General features: G+C 52.3%; 6 protein-coding genes across 6 annotated transcripts; 4 read left to right on the top strand and 2 right to left on the bottom strand.

Moving 5' to 3' along the window:
- Positions 1-855: 855 nt before the first annotated feature.
- NEUTE1DRAFT_78509 (uncharacterized protein) lies at positions 856-3631 on the bottom strand (the record flags this gene model as incomplete). Its single annotated transcript, XM_009850935.1, has 5 exons — positions 856-2216; positions 2276-2327; positions 2400-3186; positions 3251-3407; positions 3544-3631. The coding sequence occupies 5 exons, from the start codon at positions 3629-3631 to the stop codon at positions 1177-1179; spliced, it is 2124 nt and encodes a 707-aa protein (XP_009849237.1).
- A 2640-nt stretch (positions 3632-6271) lies between these two features.
- Positions 6272-7148, top strand: NEUTE1DRAFT_120847 (uncharacterized protein; the record flags this gene model as incomplete). The annotated part of the gene is made up of 3 exons (XM_009850934.1): positions 6272-6403; positions 6466-6849; positions 6894-7148. The coding sequence occupies 3 exons, from the start codon at positions 6272-6274 to the stop codon at positions 7146-7148; spliced, it is 771 nt and encodes a 256-aa protein (XP_009849236.1).
- A 1262-nt stretch (positions 7149-8410) lies between these two features.
- On the top strand, positions 8411-11935 carry NEUTE1DRAFT_59825 (uncharacterized protein; the record flags this gene model as incomplete). Its single annotated transcript, XM_009850933.1, has 3 exons — positions 8411-9515; positions 9802-11247; positions 11312-11935. The coding sequence occupies 3 exons, from the start codon at positions 8411-8413 to the stop codon at positions 11605-11607; spliced, it is 2847 nt and encodes a 948-aa protein (XP_009849235.1).
- A 765-nt stretch (positions 11936-12700) lies between these two features.
- On the top strand, positions 12701-13322 carry NEUTE1DRAFT_78506 (uncharacterized protein; the record flags this gene model as incomplete). Its single annotated transcript, XM_009850932.1, has 2 exons — positions 12701-12926; positions 13073-13322. The coding sequence occupies 2 exons, from the start codon at positions 12767-12769 to the stop codon at positions 13204-13206; spliced, it is 294 nt and encodes a 97-aa protein (XP_009849234.1).
- Positions 13323-14784: 1462 nt separating this feature from the next.
- NEUTE1DRAFT_78502 (uncharacterized protein) lies at positions 14785-15901 on the top strand (the record flags this gene model as incomplete). Its single annotated transcript, XM_009850931.1, has 2 exons — positions 14785-15092; positions 15184-15901. The coding sequence occupies 2 exons, from the start codon at positions 14785-14787 to the stop codon at positions 15896-15898; spliced, it is 1023 nt and encodes a 340-aa protein (XP_009849233.1).
- A 27-nt stretch (positions 15902-15928) lies between these two features.
- Positions 15929-18447, bottom strand: NEUTE1DRAFT_145052 (uncharacterized protein; the record flags this gene model as incomplete). Its single annotated transcript, XM_009850930.1, has 3 exons — positions 15929-18015; positions 18081-18216; positions 18347-18447. 3 exons carry the CDS (start codon positions 18445-18447, stop codon positions 16339-16341), a joined length of 1914 nt encoding a protein of 637 aa, XP_009849232.1.
- Between the last annotated feature and the right edge of the window lie 30 nt (positions 18448-18477).

The following is an 18477-nucleotide window of genomic DNA, read 5'->3' as shown; positions in this document are numbered from 1 at the left end:
GTTGGAGCTTATGCAGTAAGTACTGTGGTTGCGAGCAAAAGTTGACCTCCCTGTCAGGTACCGGGCACGGACCAAAACAAGCAAGAAAGCTTCGTGCCCGACTCTGTAGGTAAGGCTACCACTCGAGTGCCAGAGATCGTCAGCGAGGGTGACCCACGGGTTCAACTTACCGATCCATCCCACCACAGTATATCGGTTGTTTGTTCGATCACTTATGGCACTTCTTCGGAGAAAGGTCAGACATTGATAAACTCCCAGGACTTTGTTCAAAGGTAGAGGTACCCCTGTCCCACTCATTGTGTAGCTTCACTATGGTGAAATGGGAACCACAGTACATATCTTGATTCTGAACGACATTATCCTGTGTAGCACAAACCACGATTACTCGGTGTTGTGCTATTTCCTCCATCGGACGGAGACCAGATCGGTTATCGTATCGGTGCCACCACCACCACGCAGCAACACACGCGCGCTGTGGCAGTGCGCTATGTATGTACATAGGCTGCTTGGGTGCATCTGCCCAATGCTGCAATGTAACGACATTCAAAGCGGTGCAGATTTCTTCACCGCATTCCGCCGCCCAGACGTTGCATTGACAAGATCAAAGATAGACGAGACGAATGACACAGCTGGCTATTAATGAGACAGCAGCTGCTGAACGCATAGGAATTGACCGACACTCCGCTGATCAATGACAAGTTTGATGTCGCGGAAGATACAAGAAGCAAAAATAAAGTGGCGCCAAGTACTACCGTCTCAACATCTCATACTATCAACGTTAAGGAAAGCCTGTTGTTGAGTGAGGCCTCGGGCTTTTGGGTGTTAATGTGCTGGACTATAGGTGCCATCAAGAGGCTTGTATGCACATGGCATTATTGAGGCTTTTGTCTAATTGGCTTTGTGTTTTCAATATGTATTTGCTAAGATTTTAATGCATCAAGATATGCCACCGGTACCCAACTGGACCCTGTAGTCCAGATCATGTCGTAGGGTATGTTTTCCTAAGTGCTGGTTTTGTGGAACGCTGAAACAAAATCGATAAGTGCGTTGTACTGTAATATATAAAAGTTCGTCATCCATGAGTCTTCTTTCCATCGTCTTTACTTTATCATGAAACCCTTGATGCTCGCCATAATTGTCATCTAATGAGCAGTCCATCGCCGTCCTGGACTACTACTAAGAGAGCGAAACGTCGCCCAATGTTGTAGACTGCTGCGACTGCATAGAAATCACGAGCTCCGTCAACCGGTCAATCTTGGCTGCCAAATCTGCAATCCGGACCTCGACATCCGTCGCTCTCTCCGCATAAGTCGAATCCTCCTGGGCTTCCTCGGCCTGCCGAGCGTGATGGGCAGAGATGCGCCGCTCCATCGACGACATACCCAGCCGGCTCTGCGCCGCCTGGTCGCTCTGCAGAGACGTGACCGACCTACGGCCACGCATCTCGCGTCGCGGACCCGCGAGCTTCCTCATCATGGCCGGGCTGGCAATGGGCGCCCCATGCGGCGGCGCCTTGACTGCGCTATATGTGGCGCCCCTGAGAGAGGTTCCCCTAATCCACTCGTACATGGCGATGATGAAGACGATGGGTAGGTGGGTCGCCTTGAGAAGGATGATGCGAGCTCGACGGAACTTATCGTCGGAGGGCAAGAACAGGCGGAGCGGTCGGAAAATGACAAGGGCCAGCAAGTTGAAGGGTGGGTAAAAGTGCGTGAGTCGGTTGCTAGTCGACGCTTCGAGCACGTAGATACTGTAGACAAAGAGGTACTCCTCCCGGGCATGCGTGATGACGCGAGAGAAGCTGTTGGAGAGCATGCCGGTAAGGGAACCCATGAGCAAGATGGAGCTGAGCATAACGAAGAGAATCATGAGTGGCGGCCCAAAGACGGGATCGATCTGGCGCATGATGTCGAACCCTACAAAGGTCGAGCCGAAGAAAATCTTGGTGAGAAACCAGGTCATGTCCCTCAGTGGGAACGAGTCGCGCCCGACCAGGGAGAAGGTCGTGAGGAAGCCGAGATAGATAATGACAACCAGAACCATGAACTTGATAAAATCCTTTGCCATCTCCTTGAGGCAAGGGATAAGAGTGCCCCAGTACGGGCTCAAGCTGAGGATAGAACAGACGCGAGGGACCATAAGTAGAGCTTCCAGTGCCAGTACGTCGAACGCCAGATCTATTAGCTCTGCATTTTGCGTTTTGAGGCCAATAATTCCTGTAGCAATGAGTAATAAGCAAGCCGCATTCAAGAACCCTAGGGATGATTCGACTTACGCAACACCATAAAAGTGAAACCTATAGCCATGATTGCCATATCGAATATGTTCTGCCAGATACAGTTAGCACATACACGCATACCGAACAAGTCTGAGAGGAAATGACAGAGCATAACACTCACCCAAATATCAGCAGCGTAGAAGATGGATCCAGCGTCAATCCATTCACTCAACTCGTCGTAAGAAAAGGCAGCCAGCCACAGGTAGAGAAAGGTTTCGAGGGGTGTGATTCGGGTCGGATTTCGTTCAACAAGGACGGCGTAGTAGAGAAACAGAAAACTGGCAAAGAAGACGACCTCGAAGGACTTGAGATATTTGGGAACCCGAAGACGTGAAAAGGGATCGGCCGTGCGGGGGTTGTAAAACCGCGGCTTCTTTTCGGTGTGAACGGATAAGTTGTCCCAGAATATGATATCGCCATTCCATATGCCGGTGATGATTTTCTGAACGACATTCTGACTAAGGAATCGTTTGGCGTCTGCAATGGCGGCAATCTCCAGGGCGTTCAAGTTGATGAACGGAGCAGTCGGGTCATCCTCTTCCTCGCCGTCGTCGTCGACCTCGCCGGTCATACTCATGGTGAGGCGTGTGAGAGATTGGAGCAAGAGGTTCCTCCGGTTATCACTCGTTGGATTGGGGAACTCATGCTTGCGCCTTGGGTTTGCCACAGATTCAGTCCATGCGCGCGCAAGTAGAGGACTGTGCTCGTTGACTTGCGATGTTTCCTCTTCATCGCTTTGGCGGTTAGCCTCCAGCGCTGGGTCTGGGATCTCGTAAAGACAATAGTCAACAGCCTCTCGCTCGGAAAGGTGAGTGAGAAGACGCCAAGCAGCAATCTCGCAACCGCTGGCTCTGGCATCATTCAGGCCCTTATCCTCAGTGATGGCGCCATAGTGCCATTTTAGTGCGCTGTAGTGACCATATCAGCTGATGTCCTTGGGTAGATGGGTACCTTGTAGAGGATATCACATACAGTAAAGCATTCACAATGGCTGGATGGTCGCAGTTGAGGACCAAGTGGTCGACAAGGTGCCGCAAACAGTCTCCAGCAGCCGTAGTACGGAGTTGCTCAAACGTTGACGGCAACCGAATATTCTCGGCGATATATCTGAAGAGGATCTCCCTGTCAGCTACCCCACGGATGGTGTTCACAAGGCACGTTGGCTCACAAGGAAAGTTTCTTGATGAGGAGCCGAAAACTGTCATCAGGCCCAATATCGGGCATGTCCGGGAGTTCTGGGATCGAGCTTGTCATGGCGAGTGGACTTTTGAACTTGTACGGCGATGGAGTCCGAATCCCTTCTTCCCCTCCAGGCGGGGCCACGCGCAGCGACCTGACGCGGAGGACGGGCATCTACCGCTACCGACAAACGCTCTATTCTAGCAAGCCAAAGAATATGCGCAAAGTTCACGCCAAGATATCGGGGAGGTATGCGGCAACAAGTAGCATAGGAAGAGAACAGTATGCTGAGGATGTATGAGAGCAAAATAAGAGGACTGAGATCTGAGGAGGGGAAGGTGAGGGACGTTGTAGAGGTGAAGACGGAGAGTTCCACCCATTCATGACGATTCAGCGGGAGATGTTCCAGGTCCCTCCGCCGAGGTGGGCGAGCCCGGAGGAGGAGAGTTCGAGGGCTGGCCGGGAGGGGGAGGCGCCCGACCTGGCGGCTGCCGTGGGGATAACGGTTCCAAACAGGCCAGGCTACCTACCTCTAGCCCCAGGAGCCACTACCAGATAGCGGGGTACAGGCCGGGCAGTTCCTTCTGGGCTCTGTACGGCGGCAGCGAACACCCCTGTAAGCTCCCGTTGTATCGTGGGTGGTGCCCTGGCCCCTTGCAGCCCGCTCGCTTCCACTTGCAGTGTCTTCTTTTGTCCAAGTTCCCATCACCTCCGCGTGATTCGACCTTTCTTCGAACAAATCAACGTCGACCGCCAGACACCATGGACAACAACTGACGGAACACACGACGGGCATCGACCAACCTGTCTCGATTGGGCGCACCCGTTTCATCGTTCTGAAGGAACCAAACCATAGCAGGATGGACGCCTCCTGACTCAAACAGGACACCAGCTGACTTTTGTGGTCGTACAATGTCATCATCGCACAAAGACATCGACAAGAAAGTTATCTCTGGAGATTCTTGCGAGACCTTTGACGTCGCCCAACGGCATCGATATTGTTTCCCCGCGAGCATCAGATTGTGCCCGTGAGCATGGCGCAAACGCTGGACGATCGCATAGCATGGGCATGCTTTGGCTGAACTGTGACCGGCATCATTTGGATCTTAAACCGCTCTATTACTGCTACCCCTTTATTTGTGTCACGTCACCAGCAGCTTTTGTTTACTTTCGCCTCAACTGAGATCCCGGCATCCCTCCTCCGACCTCAACGCACCATATCATATGGCGATGCTCGACTTTCACCTTGACATCTGTGAATACGCTTGGTAGACATTGCATTCCAGGATGATTCGGTGCCACTCCTCTGGGAATATCATGGACCTTGCAGAAAATGATGGATGGAAAAGATAAAACGTGGTCTGCGGTTGGCACACGCTTTTCGATTGACGGAGAAACGCGGTCCTCGCCGGTACTAAATTGTACTGTATCAGTTTCCTGACCAACAACCGCAATGTTGACACAGTTCTAGAATAGACCACATCTCCTCCCTCGACCTCGAGATCCTGCGCATCTGAGGATTTAACGACGTTACCCGCAAGCTAGCCTTTGGCACCGTGTGGTACCACCTTCTCTCATCATCCTATCAACAGATCAACAACGGCCCCGATGGCTTGCAGCGCCTGGTCCGCCGAGAAACGAGGGGGTCCAGCTTATCATAAACTTTGTCAACAACTGGAACGACTACGGTGGCATGCCGGTATGCATGACTGCCTTCGAAAGCTCCAGAGACAGCTGGTACACCAACAGTTGGGCACAATCGCAGTACAAGGCCTACAAAGCTGCTATTGTCAATGCTATATCAACGCATGTCTTTGTATGGGAACCGGCGAACGAGCCGTGCTGCAAGGGATGTATTACGGATGTTATCTAAAAGTGGGCAACTGACATTCCGGCCTATATCCGGCAGCTTGGAATCAACCTCGGAGATGAAGGGTTTGGACTTCCTGGCGCGACAAGCTATCCGTATCAAACCAGCGAAGGCGTAGATTCCGCCAGGAACCTGGACATCAATGAACTGGATTTTGGACCTTTCCACTTCTGTCCGCAAAGCTATGCGTGGCTTTGAACTCGTCTGGTCTGGGAATTAACATTGATTGTGTCTTTTCTAGGGGATCTGGGCAATTCCGCTGGTGCAGCTTAGATCAAAGACCATACTTTGGCCTGCAAGAAAGCCGGAAAGCCTTGTCTTTTCGAGGAGCATAAGTGGAATGCGACTCTGGCAGTCTAGGAGGAGTCGATGGCCCTGACATACCCGATGACCAAGCAGATGGCATGGGCTGATTCAGAATAGATTGTATTCCCATCTGCCCAGTGCTCAGCTTATCTCTTCGTTGCAAAAACAGGTCAGCTGCCCTGCCCGCCGTAGCAGCTTGCAAGGAGACTTACGTGCCGGCGTGGTTGTTCGAAACACACCATCTCGGTGTCTTCGCGAGAATGTTGCGGTTGATAGTAGAGAGGTTTCAAGAAGACGCGCCTTTAGCAGGAAATCAGCCGTGACTACCTCTACCGAGGCTATTCGCTCGCCTTGCTCGGCTGGACCAATGATTAATGGAGGATCGATGAATGAGCATTCCTCAGAGGGTAAGACGGCTGTGAGCCAGGAATGTTGTCAAAATTTGATACTCGTTCTGGCCATCCAATATATTCTGTGACTGTATTGTTGATAGGTGTAAGCTTATCATCCCACGATGTTGCCCTCACCTGCGTGTGCCTATATAAGCACCAAGTTCGTGATGGGGACGGCCACCTCAACTCAGCAACTCGGACAGATCCAAACCGCCTCGTTCCATACCTCTAACCAGAAAAGTCAACATGGTAGCGACTATCCGACTTCTCAGCGGCCTTGTAGGCTCGCTCAGCTTCCTTTCTCTCGCCTCGGCTGAGCCACAAGTCCGAAATGATGTCCGCATCATGGCCCTGGGTGATTCCATCACCGGCAATCCAGTTAGTTCTCTCCCCTACCTCTGCCAATCTTCAACCACAAACATACTGACCAAAACCCCCAGGGCTGCTGGCGCGCCCTCCTTTCCCGCAAGCTCAACGCCACCAACATCACCCCACCCCTTCCCTACTCCCAAATCCGCTTCGTCGGCACCCAATCCCGCACCTACTGCGGCTACGGCTCCGCCTACGACTGGCCGCACGAAGGGCACCGCGGATATCTCGCAACGGACATTGCCCAAGACACCGTTCCCATTCTCGGCAGTCCAGTTTCGCAGCCTCTCCTCCAGTCCTGGCTCACCGCCCCCGGCGTCGCCCCCGTGGACATCATCCTCATGCACCTGGGCACCAACGACATCTGGCAAAACCGCACCGCCATCCAAATCATCAACGCCTACGGCCAGCTGTTGGATCAGATGCGCGCCGTTAACCCTAACATTCGCCTTCTTGTCGCTCAGATCTTGCCCATGGAGCCGGCGAATTGCCCATGGAGCCGGCGAATTGCCCCGAGTGCGCGGCAAAGGTCAGGATGCTGAATCGGTATATCTCGATCTGGGCGCAGTATGTCACTCGCCAACAGAGTCCGGTGGTGGCAGTTGATCTGTATTCGGGTTTCAATGCGACGAGGTATACCACGGATGGAGTCCACCCGAATGCGAGGGGCGATGAGGCGATTGCGACGGGGTGGGTGGGGGCGGTTATACGGTCTGTTAGGGACGTGTTGGCTCAGAGAGATGTAAGGGTTTGACGGGTCAATATTCGAAAAGTGGCTGATGGAGGATGTGTGAGTTGGGAAGATGGAACAAAGAGAGGAAGGATTTGGTCTAGGGATTTGGCGGTAGCTGGTCTGGTCCGATAACCTAGCTTGTGGAAACTGGCGATTCTGTTCGTTCAGCATCTGATGTTTTTGCTTCTTTGAAGGGGGTGGAAGTATGATCCTTATTTTTTGTTTTGTTTGCACAATAAAGCAGGTTTCGATTTGGAGATAAAGAAGAAGAGGAGATTAAGGCAACCGCCTCCTTCCCAGGGAGCCATTGATATCGCTGTCCAGGTCTCTTAATTCTTGAAAACCCGTTTTGGATGAACGATATTCATTCAAAAGCTCACGGTTATAGTTCATCTGAAGTCTACACTATTGGAACGAAGGAGCGCGCGCGAATGAGGTTGTAGCATGGCCGTCGTTGCGCATGGAATCCCTGTTATTTTGTTCAAAGCGCAAACGGAGCTTGGCACGACCAAAAGAGCGGCGCGACAGACAGCCGCCGAGCGATTCTCAACATCGCTGGTTGTTGCAACTTTTCCGTCGTATATGCAAAATAAGAGGTACAATGGAAGGCGAAATGAGGATTAATCTAGATAAAGGAAACCAGAAGAAGGGTAGCTAAGTGCTTTATCCAAGGGTTTGAACTTTCAAGGTTTTAATCTGATTGAGAACTTGGAAGATACTAGACGATGGGCCGTTGATGGTAGTTCCTGCATTCAAATGAGTAAGGCACTATCAATTGGTTATCACCTGTCAATCAGCTGGCACACAACTAGAAGATGCAAATCGAATGGGACGTCCATATTCAGGTCAATTATTTAGCCAATTCTATTTTTGAGCTTTCAATACTGAGATTAATCTTTATCAAATATAGATTTTTTTCTATTCTTTATATAAAACTATTGTACTTTATATTATTATACTCTAACATTTATCTACCCATGATGTTGGATATAAATTAGTAATCTACTTTTTTTCAAAATATAACATAATCAATTTGCTTAATATGATTCATATCTGACGCTCATATGCACGCGCGCAAAGCATAAGCACACAACAATCTTTCTTTATCATCTTTTACTAGCCTTATATCAAACGCTAACGAAAATCACTCACTTCCTATCTCAAATCCGAGCTCAACATTGACAAAATACTACATACGGATACACTATAGTAAACGATCGCCCTACGTCGCAATTGAGAATATACAATAACCCAACTAGGAAGGCAGTATATCTACTATCGCTATGGCTGAAAACTTGCAATCTTCAACCTTTTCTTCTCTGAATGCGGATCCGCCCCAGATCCTGAACTTTAAAGGACTCGAGAACGTCCCTACTAGCGGGCTCGCTTTTATTCCATTATCGCCTTTCAGAGAACGTACGGCATCTTCAAATCCGGCTATTTCGGCCGCTACTACGGCTGTCCAGGCCAGCACGGATGAAAGCCAATCGCACTCGGATTCCAGCTCGGGCACCGACAGTAGTAGTGTGCGGAGCAGTGCCGAGGAGAGCAGTGCCGGAGAGGAGAGCGCCGCCGAGGATAGTGCCGACGACGATGGCGAGGCTCTTGACAGCGAGGCGAACAGCACCGATATCGAGAACTATATACGCGAATCCATGAGCAACAATGTCGAGGGAGGTTATGGAGAACTTGGCGGCGACAGCGACAGCGGCGACGACGACGACGACGACGACGACGACGACGACGATGACAACGACAACAACGATGACGATGACGATGACGATGCCGATAGCGACGACATTGACGAGCAGCTGATCTTCGAGTCCGATCACGAGCCCAGTCCTGAGTACGATCGAGTGCCAAATCATGGATTCGGCCACAACACCGACGACAAGGAGCTGGAGCCAGCTCAGATCCTCAGTGACATTGTAGCTGTTCCCCAAGTGGTTGGAGACCTTAGGGTCAATACGCAACCTGCTGCTACTCCTTCCAGACTGGCCACAGCTATCGTCGCTGCTGCGCCTACGTCAATAGTGCCAACGAAACGCAAGGCTGGTGGCGAATGGGATGAAGCTCGAAGAAAACAATTTTCGGCCGTCATGAAACAACGATGGGCAGACGGCAGAATGTCCCACGTTGCAGATACCCTGAGGAAGAACAACGCCCTTAGGTCAAAAGAGGGGAAAAATGCGATACGGGGTGCTCTGGACACGCCGGCAGATCATCCATCGGCATCGAAGGCAGAAGCAAAAGAGAGTATTCCAGACACGCTGACAGGTCATCCAACAGCGTCGGAGGCAAAAGCCAAAGAGGGCGCTTATACGCCAACAGACATAGCTGCTTCGGGTCGACCCTATCGTGAATGGATTGAGAATGGCGTGCCAGGTAGTACGCATGGAGCCCTCTTGCCAGATGGGTACCAACTCGTCGATGGATTCTTCCCTTGGATATGTCCGGTTCGGAAATGTGGGAAGTCTAGTGAAACCTTACACAACCTGGGCCAACATTTTAAGGTTAGTAACATGTCATTCAACGCACTCAAGCGTTACCGTCGCCGCCGGCGAATTACTTTTGGGTCGTTTGGCATCAAAACTTTCGTGTCCAGACACTGACACTGTATAGTCCGCCCACCACGGCCATATGTTTTATGACAACCAAGACGGAACCTTAACAGACTTGGGGCCTGGGTTTCATGAAGCGACGCCCAGAGGAAAGGGCGCCATTGTCGTCTCCATGACAAATAACTCCACGTCAATCGATGATCCCATGGCCTTGGATAAAGTCCCACGCGCCACTTCATCGTCAGAACCGGTTGGGGACAGAGCCAGCATATGGGCATACATCGAGCCGCTCCTGGCCAAGCATAGAGGGCGAGAGATGCCCCACGGCGGCTATGTCTGGGAGCTGAGCATCCTCCCTCGGGTGCGAGACCTGAACATCAACTTCGAATGGCAGCGGACGCATCCCTTCACGGATGTTCATCCCAGGGATGTATCGGCGGTCATCATCCAACTGACGGGAGAACCTGCTGCGACACCTTGCAAAAGGTGTCAGGAGGGTAGGGGCCCTTGGAAAGGTTGTATTATAATCTCTTCCAAGGCGGACAACCGTCCTCTGGCAAATATTGTTTCCTGCGCCAATTGCTTCTACCACTTTGGTCAGACGTATTGCAGCCACAAATCTTGGGGCGTAGAGAGGTCTCGACGTATCTTGAGAACGAGGGGCAAGACGACTGACGAGATCCAAGCGTTAACGAGTCCCAACTCTGGCCAAACAAAACCGGATACAAGAACCTCAAAGTCGGTGGTAGGATATACCCCTGAGCTACAAGGCGGCTCTACTATGTCCACCCACAAGCAAGACGAAACATCTTTACAGAAATATGGTAACGACAAGCCTGAGTCCGAGAGCCGGCCCCTGCCTCCAAACAACGCCCAAAGGAACTACGAACCCGCGAAATCTACCATCCCTCTGACCGATGATCAAAAGGCTCTTTGGAACTACATTAAGCCACACCTCGCCTTCACCGCAGAGGTTCCTGAAGTAGGCTACATCAAAGAGCTCCTTTCCCTCCCACGGGTTCGCGACCTCGAGCTCACCCCCAATGAGCCCTTCGCGGAGAAGCACACGCGAGACATAGCCGCCCTGATAATCCAGGTTACAGGAGACGAACTGGAGATGCCGTGCACGCGATGCCGCCGGGAGCAGGGACCATTGTTCAAGGGGGGCTGCGTCGCCATCAAGACCGACGCCCACCCGGAAGCCAGGAGGGTTTACCAAAGCTGCGCAAACTGTACCTATGATAGCAAGGGTGGCGCGTGCTCTCGTGGCAAGGGAATTCCTATGCGACCGCAGCCGCCTTTCCCGCCAAAAGTACCTGGAATCACCAAGAGTACGGATGGTGTTTGGTTGAAAAGAAGAGAGGGGGGAGGAGGATTGCCTAGACACACCACAGCAACAGCAGTCTCGCGGCCACAACGGCAGGCGGCCCTGCCTGCGGCTGCGGCTAGGACTTCGCTTATCTCGGCCGGCGAGGTTCAGTCGGCGGATATGTTTGATATGGAAGAGTGGGAGATGGCGCCTGGTCGAATCCTCAAATCAAACACCGACAAACCGATTAGTAAGTGACCCTCATCTCTATGATATATGACCACCCTCCGAATCGCTAACCTCTTCCTCTGCAGGCGTCGCCTATTCCAAACCCTTCCTGTCAACCGGCCATGCAGTCCCAGTCTGGAACGACGTACAGTTCCAGGTCAAGACCATCTCCACAGGCCAGACCATTACTATAGACCCGGATGACTTCCAGACGCGGCTCGTATCGATCGGAACCGGCAAGCTCTGGGTGAAGCTCGGTGATGAACCTCAGTTCACGATCGGCCAGGACGGCATGTTCAGGGTCGAGCCCGGTATGGCGTGCACGATTGAGAACCGCGTTTATGTGGATGCTACTGTGCATATTACGCATCTTCCATGGTAAGATGGGTACCTAAAATGCGTGGGTCAGGTTGCCGATGATCTCTGCTGCGTAGTAGCACTCGGGTGGCCATACACTACAGAGCCACGAAACTTTGCTTGTCCTGGTCCGCGTCGTCCGGTATCTGACAAAGCAGGGGGGTTACTCTGGCTCGCAACCGCAATATCGGCTTATTTCCGAGGGAGTTGAGGCGGAGTGTGTCAAGGAGGCTGAAGAAGACTGAACAAGGGAGCAAAGCATGTGAAGGTCATGGGAGGTTTCAAGAGTTTGTTATTTGGGTCAATGCTGTTATGTTGTCATTTGATTAATTGGCAGTTTGGAATTGAGAGCCACTGTTGGGGAAGGTCTCACAGGTGTACATGTGGACTCCGTTATACCTAAAAGATTGAAAAGAAGGGGGAGAAGGCCAATAGTAATATATGTTTCTAGTTTCGTCACTTCAAGCCCTCATAATTGGTGATCGTGCGCCGTCATCGCTAAGAATAACGCCTTGTGGCCGGGAGAGTGAAGGGAACAGATTCGAATCATGGACTCTCTAAACGCCGGCTTGCGCAAAGACACGAACATCGACCGAAGCGATGAGTCTATGAAATCCGCCCGTCTTCGTTGTTAACTGAGGTCCCGGTGCGTCATTGGGAAGTCGGAGCACTGCACTGGCAAGATTCTCAACATAAACAAACCCTACTCCAACTACATCCAAGATCATCAAGAATACCATCTCGTGATCAAGATCATATATTTACCATCGGTCATACTCATAAACGTCCCAATAATCTTTCCAATGATGATATTAGGTGGAGCTGGCCGACCTGGCCAGAACGGAAGTTAGGTCATCCCGCCTGCCCGCTCAGGGGTAAAATGGGGCCCCGCAACACTGGTCGGCCCACCTGGGATGTGTTGGTCAACTCACAACATGACATCATCGAGAATCATGACCTGTCACCACTTTCATTGTCAGTGTAATAGAGTAACCTGCAGAGATGTCGTCACACACATTCGTGGAAGAAAGAAAAAAAAATCGCCTGTATTTAAAGAGGCCGCTTGCTGCTTACCCTTTTTGAATGGGAAACTTATCTTGCAGCACAACCACGTTCAACCTCACACCAAGAATAAGATCATTTGACCAACCTACAACAACAACAACAAACCTCAACAACACAATATGTCTTCTCAGCAGCCTACCACCTCTCAAGGCGGCCCCAAGGCCACCGGCGGCATGTCTGGGGCCACCCCCACTCCCGCAAACGCCCACCTCGGGAATGAGACTGGCGAGAAGCCCAAGGCTTTTGACTCTGAAGGTGCTATTGGCAAGCAGTTCACTGGTATGTTTTCCCTTTTTTTTCTTTCTTTTTTTCTCTTCCTTGGAATCCCTTCTATTTCCATCCCCCTCCCCTCCTTTTCCTACTCCACATTCCATAACCTCAACCTCAACCTCAATCAATATCTAATCCAATTTCTTCAAAAACAGCGACCGGCGCAATCGGCCAAATCGGCGAGGCAGTTGGCGGCCCTCTCTCCTCCTCCGGTGTGATTGGCAAGCAGTTCACCGACCAAGGCGCCATTGGCGGTACTGTTCAGGACACTCTTGGTGGTAAAAATTAAAGCGGGACAGGTATCTCCAAGTTGGACTAGATCTATAGAACAGAACTGGAAGAGAAGGAGTAAATGGGGGTGGGTGCCTTGATCCCGTGAAGGGACGGGGTTGTAACATTATTATGATGATGACTTAATGACTCTATTTTATTGAACATACATACACGCGTTCCGATGTGCGTAGGCAGGATGTGTGTTGACGACTAACTTGGAAATGAATTATAGTATATGAGGAAAGGAAGTAGTCACTAATGTACCTAACTTGTGATGTTCGACCAAGAGCGGTGACACTGGAGTGTGCCGTCAAGGTACCGTCTCCATGGCTACTGTGTTTGTTTTTGATATGTTAACTCGGAGCAGGAAGAGATATGTTGATCATCTGTTGCGGTCAATGCGCACAAAGCATGAATGGTCATAAAGTCCAAGACCATCCAGACCTGACTGGAGTTTTAGAACCGCGAAGGATCCATTGATCGGGATTGAATACAGATTCCCACACCGGCACGGTAGGTAGCCTGCGTGACGTACATACCTAGGTACAGTACCTACTAGGTAGTGTAGTTGTAGGGCCGCTTCAGGCCCCACAGCACCTGGTCATAGTTCGATCTGATCTGATAAAAAGTCTCGGCATACCAGGGGAAAGATGGGCACGGGCATTTCATCGCATCTCGGCTGACGTTAGCCAGTCTAAGCTCAGTCCGATCTCGGGGCTTCAACCCATGCTCTGCGACCTTGAGGGCCCTGAACAGACCCTGACCAGTGCGGAGCTGTTGCAGAGAATTTGGAGATCAGACGGGCCCGTGGTCAGGCACTAGACCGGCCCAGACAGTCGAGAAGGCGGGAAGAAGCGTATGAAGCTCCGATGCGGCCGGGCCGAAGTGGAAAGTCAAACGATTGTGAAAGTCGGGTGTGACCACCAGAGCACTTCTTCTACCTGCTATGTACATAGCTCCATACTCGGTACAATACACCGATATCGATCCAGATGGTCCTCTGCCCATATTCATTCGGAAGCTGAAGTTCATGGACGACGGGAACTGCGGTGAACTGGTTCCGAGTCAACAGCCGGGCCAGCCATAACATTTATCTTGTGCCCTCCTTCTATTTCAGCCACGGTTTCTCCGTTTGTTTGAATTGAACAATTCCGATCTGGATCTCATTTTTTTTTATCTTACTTCCCGTTCTCATCTGCAAACCACACATTTCGAAACACCTTGTCGGCCATTGTGCTCCATCTTTGCGACCACAACGCTGCTACATACACGCCAAGTTCACCTCACTGTCGTTATCAGAACTAGGTTGAATCCATACCGTCGTCATCCGGCCCTCAACACGTTGCCACCAGTCAAGCATTAGTCATTGAGCTAAAAGTTCTTCGATTCCAATTTCTTGGCTTTCCTCCGGGGGGTCCAATCGCGCTTCCATCTCCAATCACCAGGCCCTTCCTCGGCCCTTCTTCTCCGCATCCGCTGTCCCCGGCCCCCGCCCCGATCGCATTCGGCATCCCGCACCCCGCGATCCCAGAACCTCCCCGAAACAACCCGCTGCCACCGGTGGAGAACCCTGGTTGCTGCCTCCGCCTCCGACATGAAAGAAGGCACCCCGGCCCCGGTCCCGGTCCAAGGCCCGGTCTCGGCCGCCTCGCCGTTAGATACTGCCGCCGGACTGAAGACGTCACACTCACATCTCGCCGGCCTGGCAACACAAACGCAAAAGACTCGGGCTGCACTGCTTGGGGCTGATGGCGGTGATATCGTCGACACAAAACCAACACCTTTGACAAGCACAACATCAAAATGGAACACCAAAAACCTCGGCCTACGACTTGGTGCTGACCTCGTCAGTGCCGCTGCGGCAGCTGTGCTTGTTGCGCCTGTTATCTCTATTATTGACCGGTACGTCTTGTTTACCCTTTTTTTTTCTTCCCCTCTTCTCTCCCTCAACTCCTCCAAACCTATAACTAACCCCCCTTTCCCTCCTTTACAGCTCAATTATGGAGAATGCCTCCGGCGCCGCCCCCCTCCTCACCTCCCTCCGCCGCTCCCTGCGCTCCCTTCTCTCCTCTCCCCGGTCCACCATACTCTCCCGTCCCTTCGGCCTCATCTTCCTCTTGTACGGCGGCACCTACCTAACCGCCAACACGCTGGACACGACCGTCGCCACTGTCCAAAACAACCCCAACCCAGCGCACGTCACCTCGGGCAGTTCCAAATTCTTCGCCTCCTCCGCCGCCAACATTGGTCTCTGCATCTACAAAGACCAAGTCTTTGTCCGCCTCTTCGGCCCCCCCGGCGCTACACCCAGACCCGTGGGACTGCCAAGCTATCTCCTGTTTGCGGCCAGGGATTGCATGACGATTTTTGCCAGTTTCAATGTTCCCCCTTTGCTTGGGCCGGTGTTGACGGAGAGGCTAAGCAAGGATGCGCAGAAATGGGTCAGTGGACAGACGATGGCGCAGTTTGCGGCGCCGGCGGTGGTGCAGCTTTTCAGCACGCCCGTGCATCTGTTGGGGTTGGACATGTATAATCGCCCCTCGGGTGGTTCGGGAGCGGCGCCGAGTTGGAGAGAGAGGTGGTCGTTGGTTAAAAAGAAGTGGGCGGTTAGTGTGGCGGCGAGGATATGTAGGATTGTGCCGGCTTTTGGTGTGGGTGGGGTCGTTAACATGAAGGTTAGGAAGGGTTTGATGGAGAGGTTGAGTTAGACGATGGGGGTGAGGGAGCGTGCCCCGATTGGGGATTTGAGGATGGATGGATGGTTAGATGGGCGTGTATGTGTGTTGCTGTTGCGTTTGTAAAGATGAGTATAAAGCTGCATAGAGCGGCGGCAGGTGTTGGGATAGAGGCTAGGCGTTTGGGAATGCTTTCTGGTGCTTCAATTTCATGGGTTTTGGCATCGTCTCTTGCTTGTGGGCTTGTTGTCTTAGAAAGCCAGTTTTGGCTGTATCATATGGTGTAGAGAGAAGGGGCAACCTCTAATGGTACACGGATAGATGACTGAGTCATGTAAAATTATGCTTTTCTGTAACGGCTACTGTCAACTTTATCGATTCTATCATAATAGCAGACAAATCTAACGTAGAAGCCATTTCGACATGATGCTAGGAATCCCATGGGCTAAACGGCAACGCACCTACTACTCATCTCACAAAAAACCGCTCTCCTGCAACGCCTTCACAAGCCTCTCGTTGTCCTCCTTCATCGGATGTGGCCTCGAAGCACCTTCTCCCGTGTCAATAAAGTTTTCCCAGAACTTCAACCCCTCGATGCCTTCCTCGCGACACAACACGCCACGCTCTTCCGCCATCTCAAGCTCCTCCTCAGCGACACCTATACTCCAACCGAACCTCTCCGCCGCATCTCTCGCAGTGACGCCGCGCCCAAACTCGCGCCAGTCCCACGCCACCTCCCGGTCGGGCGGGAAATTGTGCAAATCCTGCATCCAGGCCAGCAACGCCCTGATGGTCGTCTCGTCCGTCCGGTCGCGCCCCTGAACAACCTTCACGCCCGACTTGAACGTGCGCAGCCGGACGGGCAACCCGAGCTTGTCCCACAAGTTAACCGCCTTTTCGAAATCCGCAGGGCTGACCAGCTCCACACCTCCGCGAAGCCGGTTGAACATGGCCCAGAGGTCGACAAGCGAGATGATCCCGCCTGCTTTCCTCAGCACGCCTCGCGCATCGTCCGTGAGGAACTCGGCCAATGTACGGGCAAGTTCGGACAGATAGAGCGAGTCGCCGCCGCCGCCACTGCCGACAATGTCCTTGGTTGCAATGAGGCCAAGCTGGCTGGCGGACTCGGCGAGCAGCGCATTTTCGCTGCCAGAGGAGGCGCCTCCTGCACCCTTGACTTGGCGAGCAAAGGTTTCTGCCAGGGCCACAATGTCCTTGGCGGAGGCCATCAGGGCTTCGAGGTCCTCGAATGCGTTTCCGATGACGATCTCGTTATTCTTGCGCATGGATTGGCCGCGCTGTTCGAGGCCTGCGATTCCCGCAATCTTTACCCGTTCGGGCTGGCCTCCACCTGAGCCGACTCCTCCGCCTGCTCCTCCACCAGAACCAGATCCTACCCCTAACCCATTTGAAGAGGTTTTGGGAATCGGAGGTGCGCCCTGAAGCAGCCACTTGCGCTGGGTCATTGATCCCTTGAGCCTTTCGTAGAAGATCTTCTCTCCGCCTCCGCGAAAGGAAATCTTGACGCTTTCGAGGGCCTCGCTTTTGGGAGCCAGACTGCTCAGAACTGGGCCGGGCGAGTCAGTCTCCCGCCTTTGTTGCATGAGTTCAGCAGGTAAGTCGTTGGAGATGAGTGGCCCTCCGCACATCTCGCATGACATCAGCGAGGGATGGTTGAGAAAGGTGCATCTTGGACACTGGAAAGATGCGCTCGCGTCTGCTGCCTGAAAAGGCGATGAAGATGTCTGAGTCGCTGGTGCCGTTGATTCGGAACCTTGCTTGGATCGGTCAGGAAGCGGAGGGTAGATGGCAGGTCCCCCACCGGGCTGTCGACTTGTCGCATTCGAGATGGTCGCCTTGAGAATATGGGTCAAGGTAGGCTTGATACCACAAGCTAGGCAGGGAGGGAGGGACGTATGTTCACTTGCCGTCGTCGGATCGAAATTGGACGGTACTGGGTTGGAGAAGCTGCAGATGGTACATACCCATGTCGCTGAGCTCGCTGGAGGTGTATCAACGGGCGGTGCACGAAAGGGGCTGTCTACACGTTGCGCCGGTGAAGCGTTTCCGTTGCGCGATGGTTGGAGGGATGCTCGCTTGTTGGCCTTGGGCACCAAGGTGATTTTGGGCGATGACTTGAGAAATCCGGCCTACATCACACGCTAGCATTTAGTTTTTGATCATTCGGCATGTTCCTTGGCAAAGGCGCAATTACGTAGAACTCGTAGCGCTCAATGTCTTTGAGATCCAAAGCGGCAGAGTATTTTCTGGGCTCCGTCTTGTCGACGTAGCATATCCGGTGCGAGGTCAGGTAAACCTGGCCATTTTGTTGGTTGGGCAGCTTGTATTTGCTGATAAAGGCACGGCGAATAAGTCAGTCGAAGGGTTCACACAAACACATGAACTTTCAAGTAAACAACGTAAAAGGCGTAAGGACTGATGATGGCGGGAAGGAAGAGGAACTTGGGATCATATGCTCACCCCTCGTACAACCCCACATTGTCCTGGACAAAGAGCAAATCTTCATCGGGCAGGTACGACGGCCGCAAGGCAGTGGTGAGGTCGAGATTCTTTAGAAACATTCGTCATAGCTGGGGGAAAGCTGTTTGGGC

The sequence above is a fragment of the Neurospora tetrasperma genome (genome assembly GCF_000213175.1).
Source record: "Neurospora tetrasperma FGSC 2508 unplaced genomic scaffold NEUTE1scaffold_2, whole genome shotgun sequence".
NCBI lineage: Eukaryota > Fungi > Ascomycota > Sordariomycetes > Sordariales > Sordariaceae > Neurospora > Neurospora tetrasperma.
The sequence above is the reverse complement of the archived record's forward strand: the minus strand, read 5'-3'. Positions and strand labels throughout refer to the sequence as shown.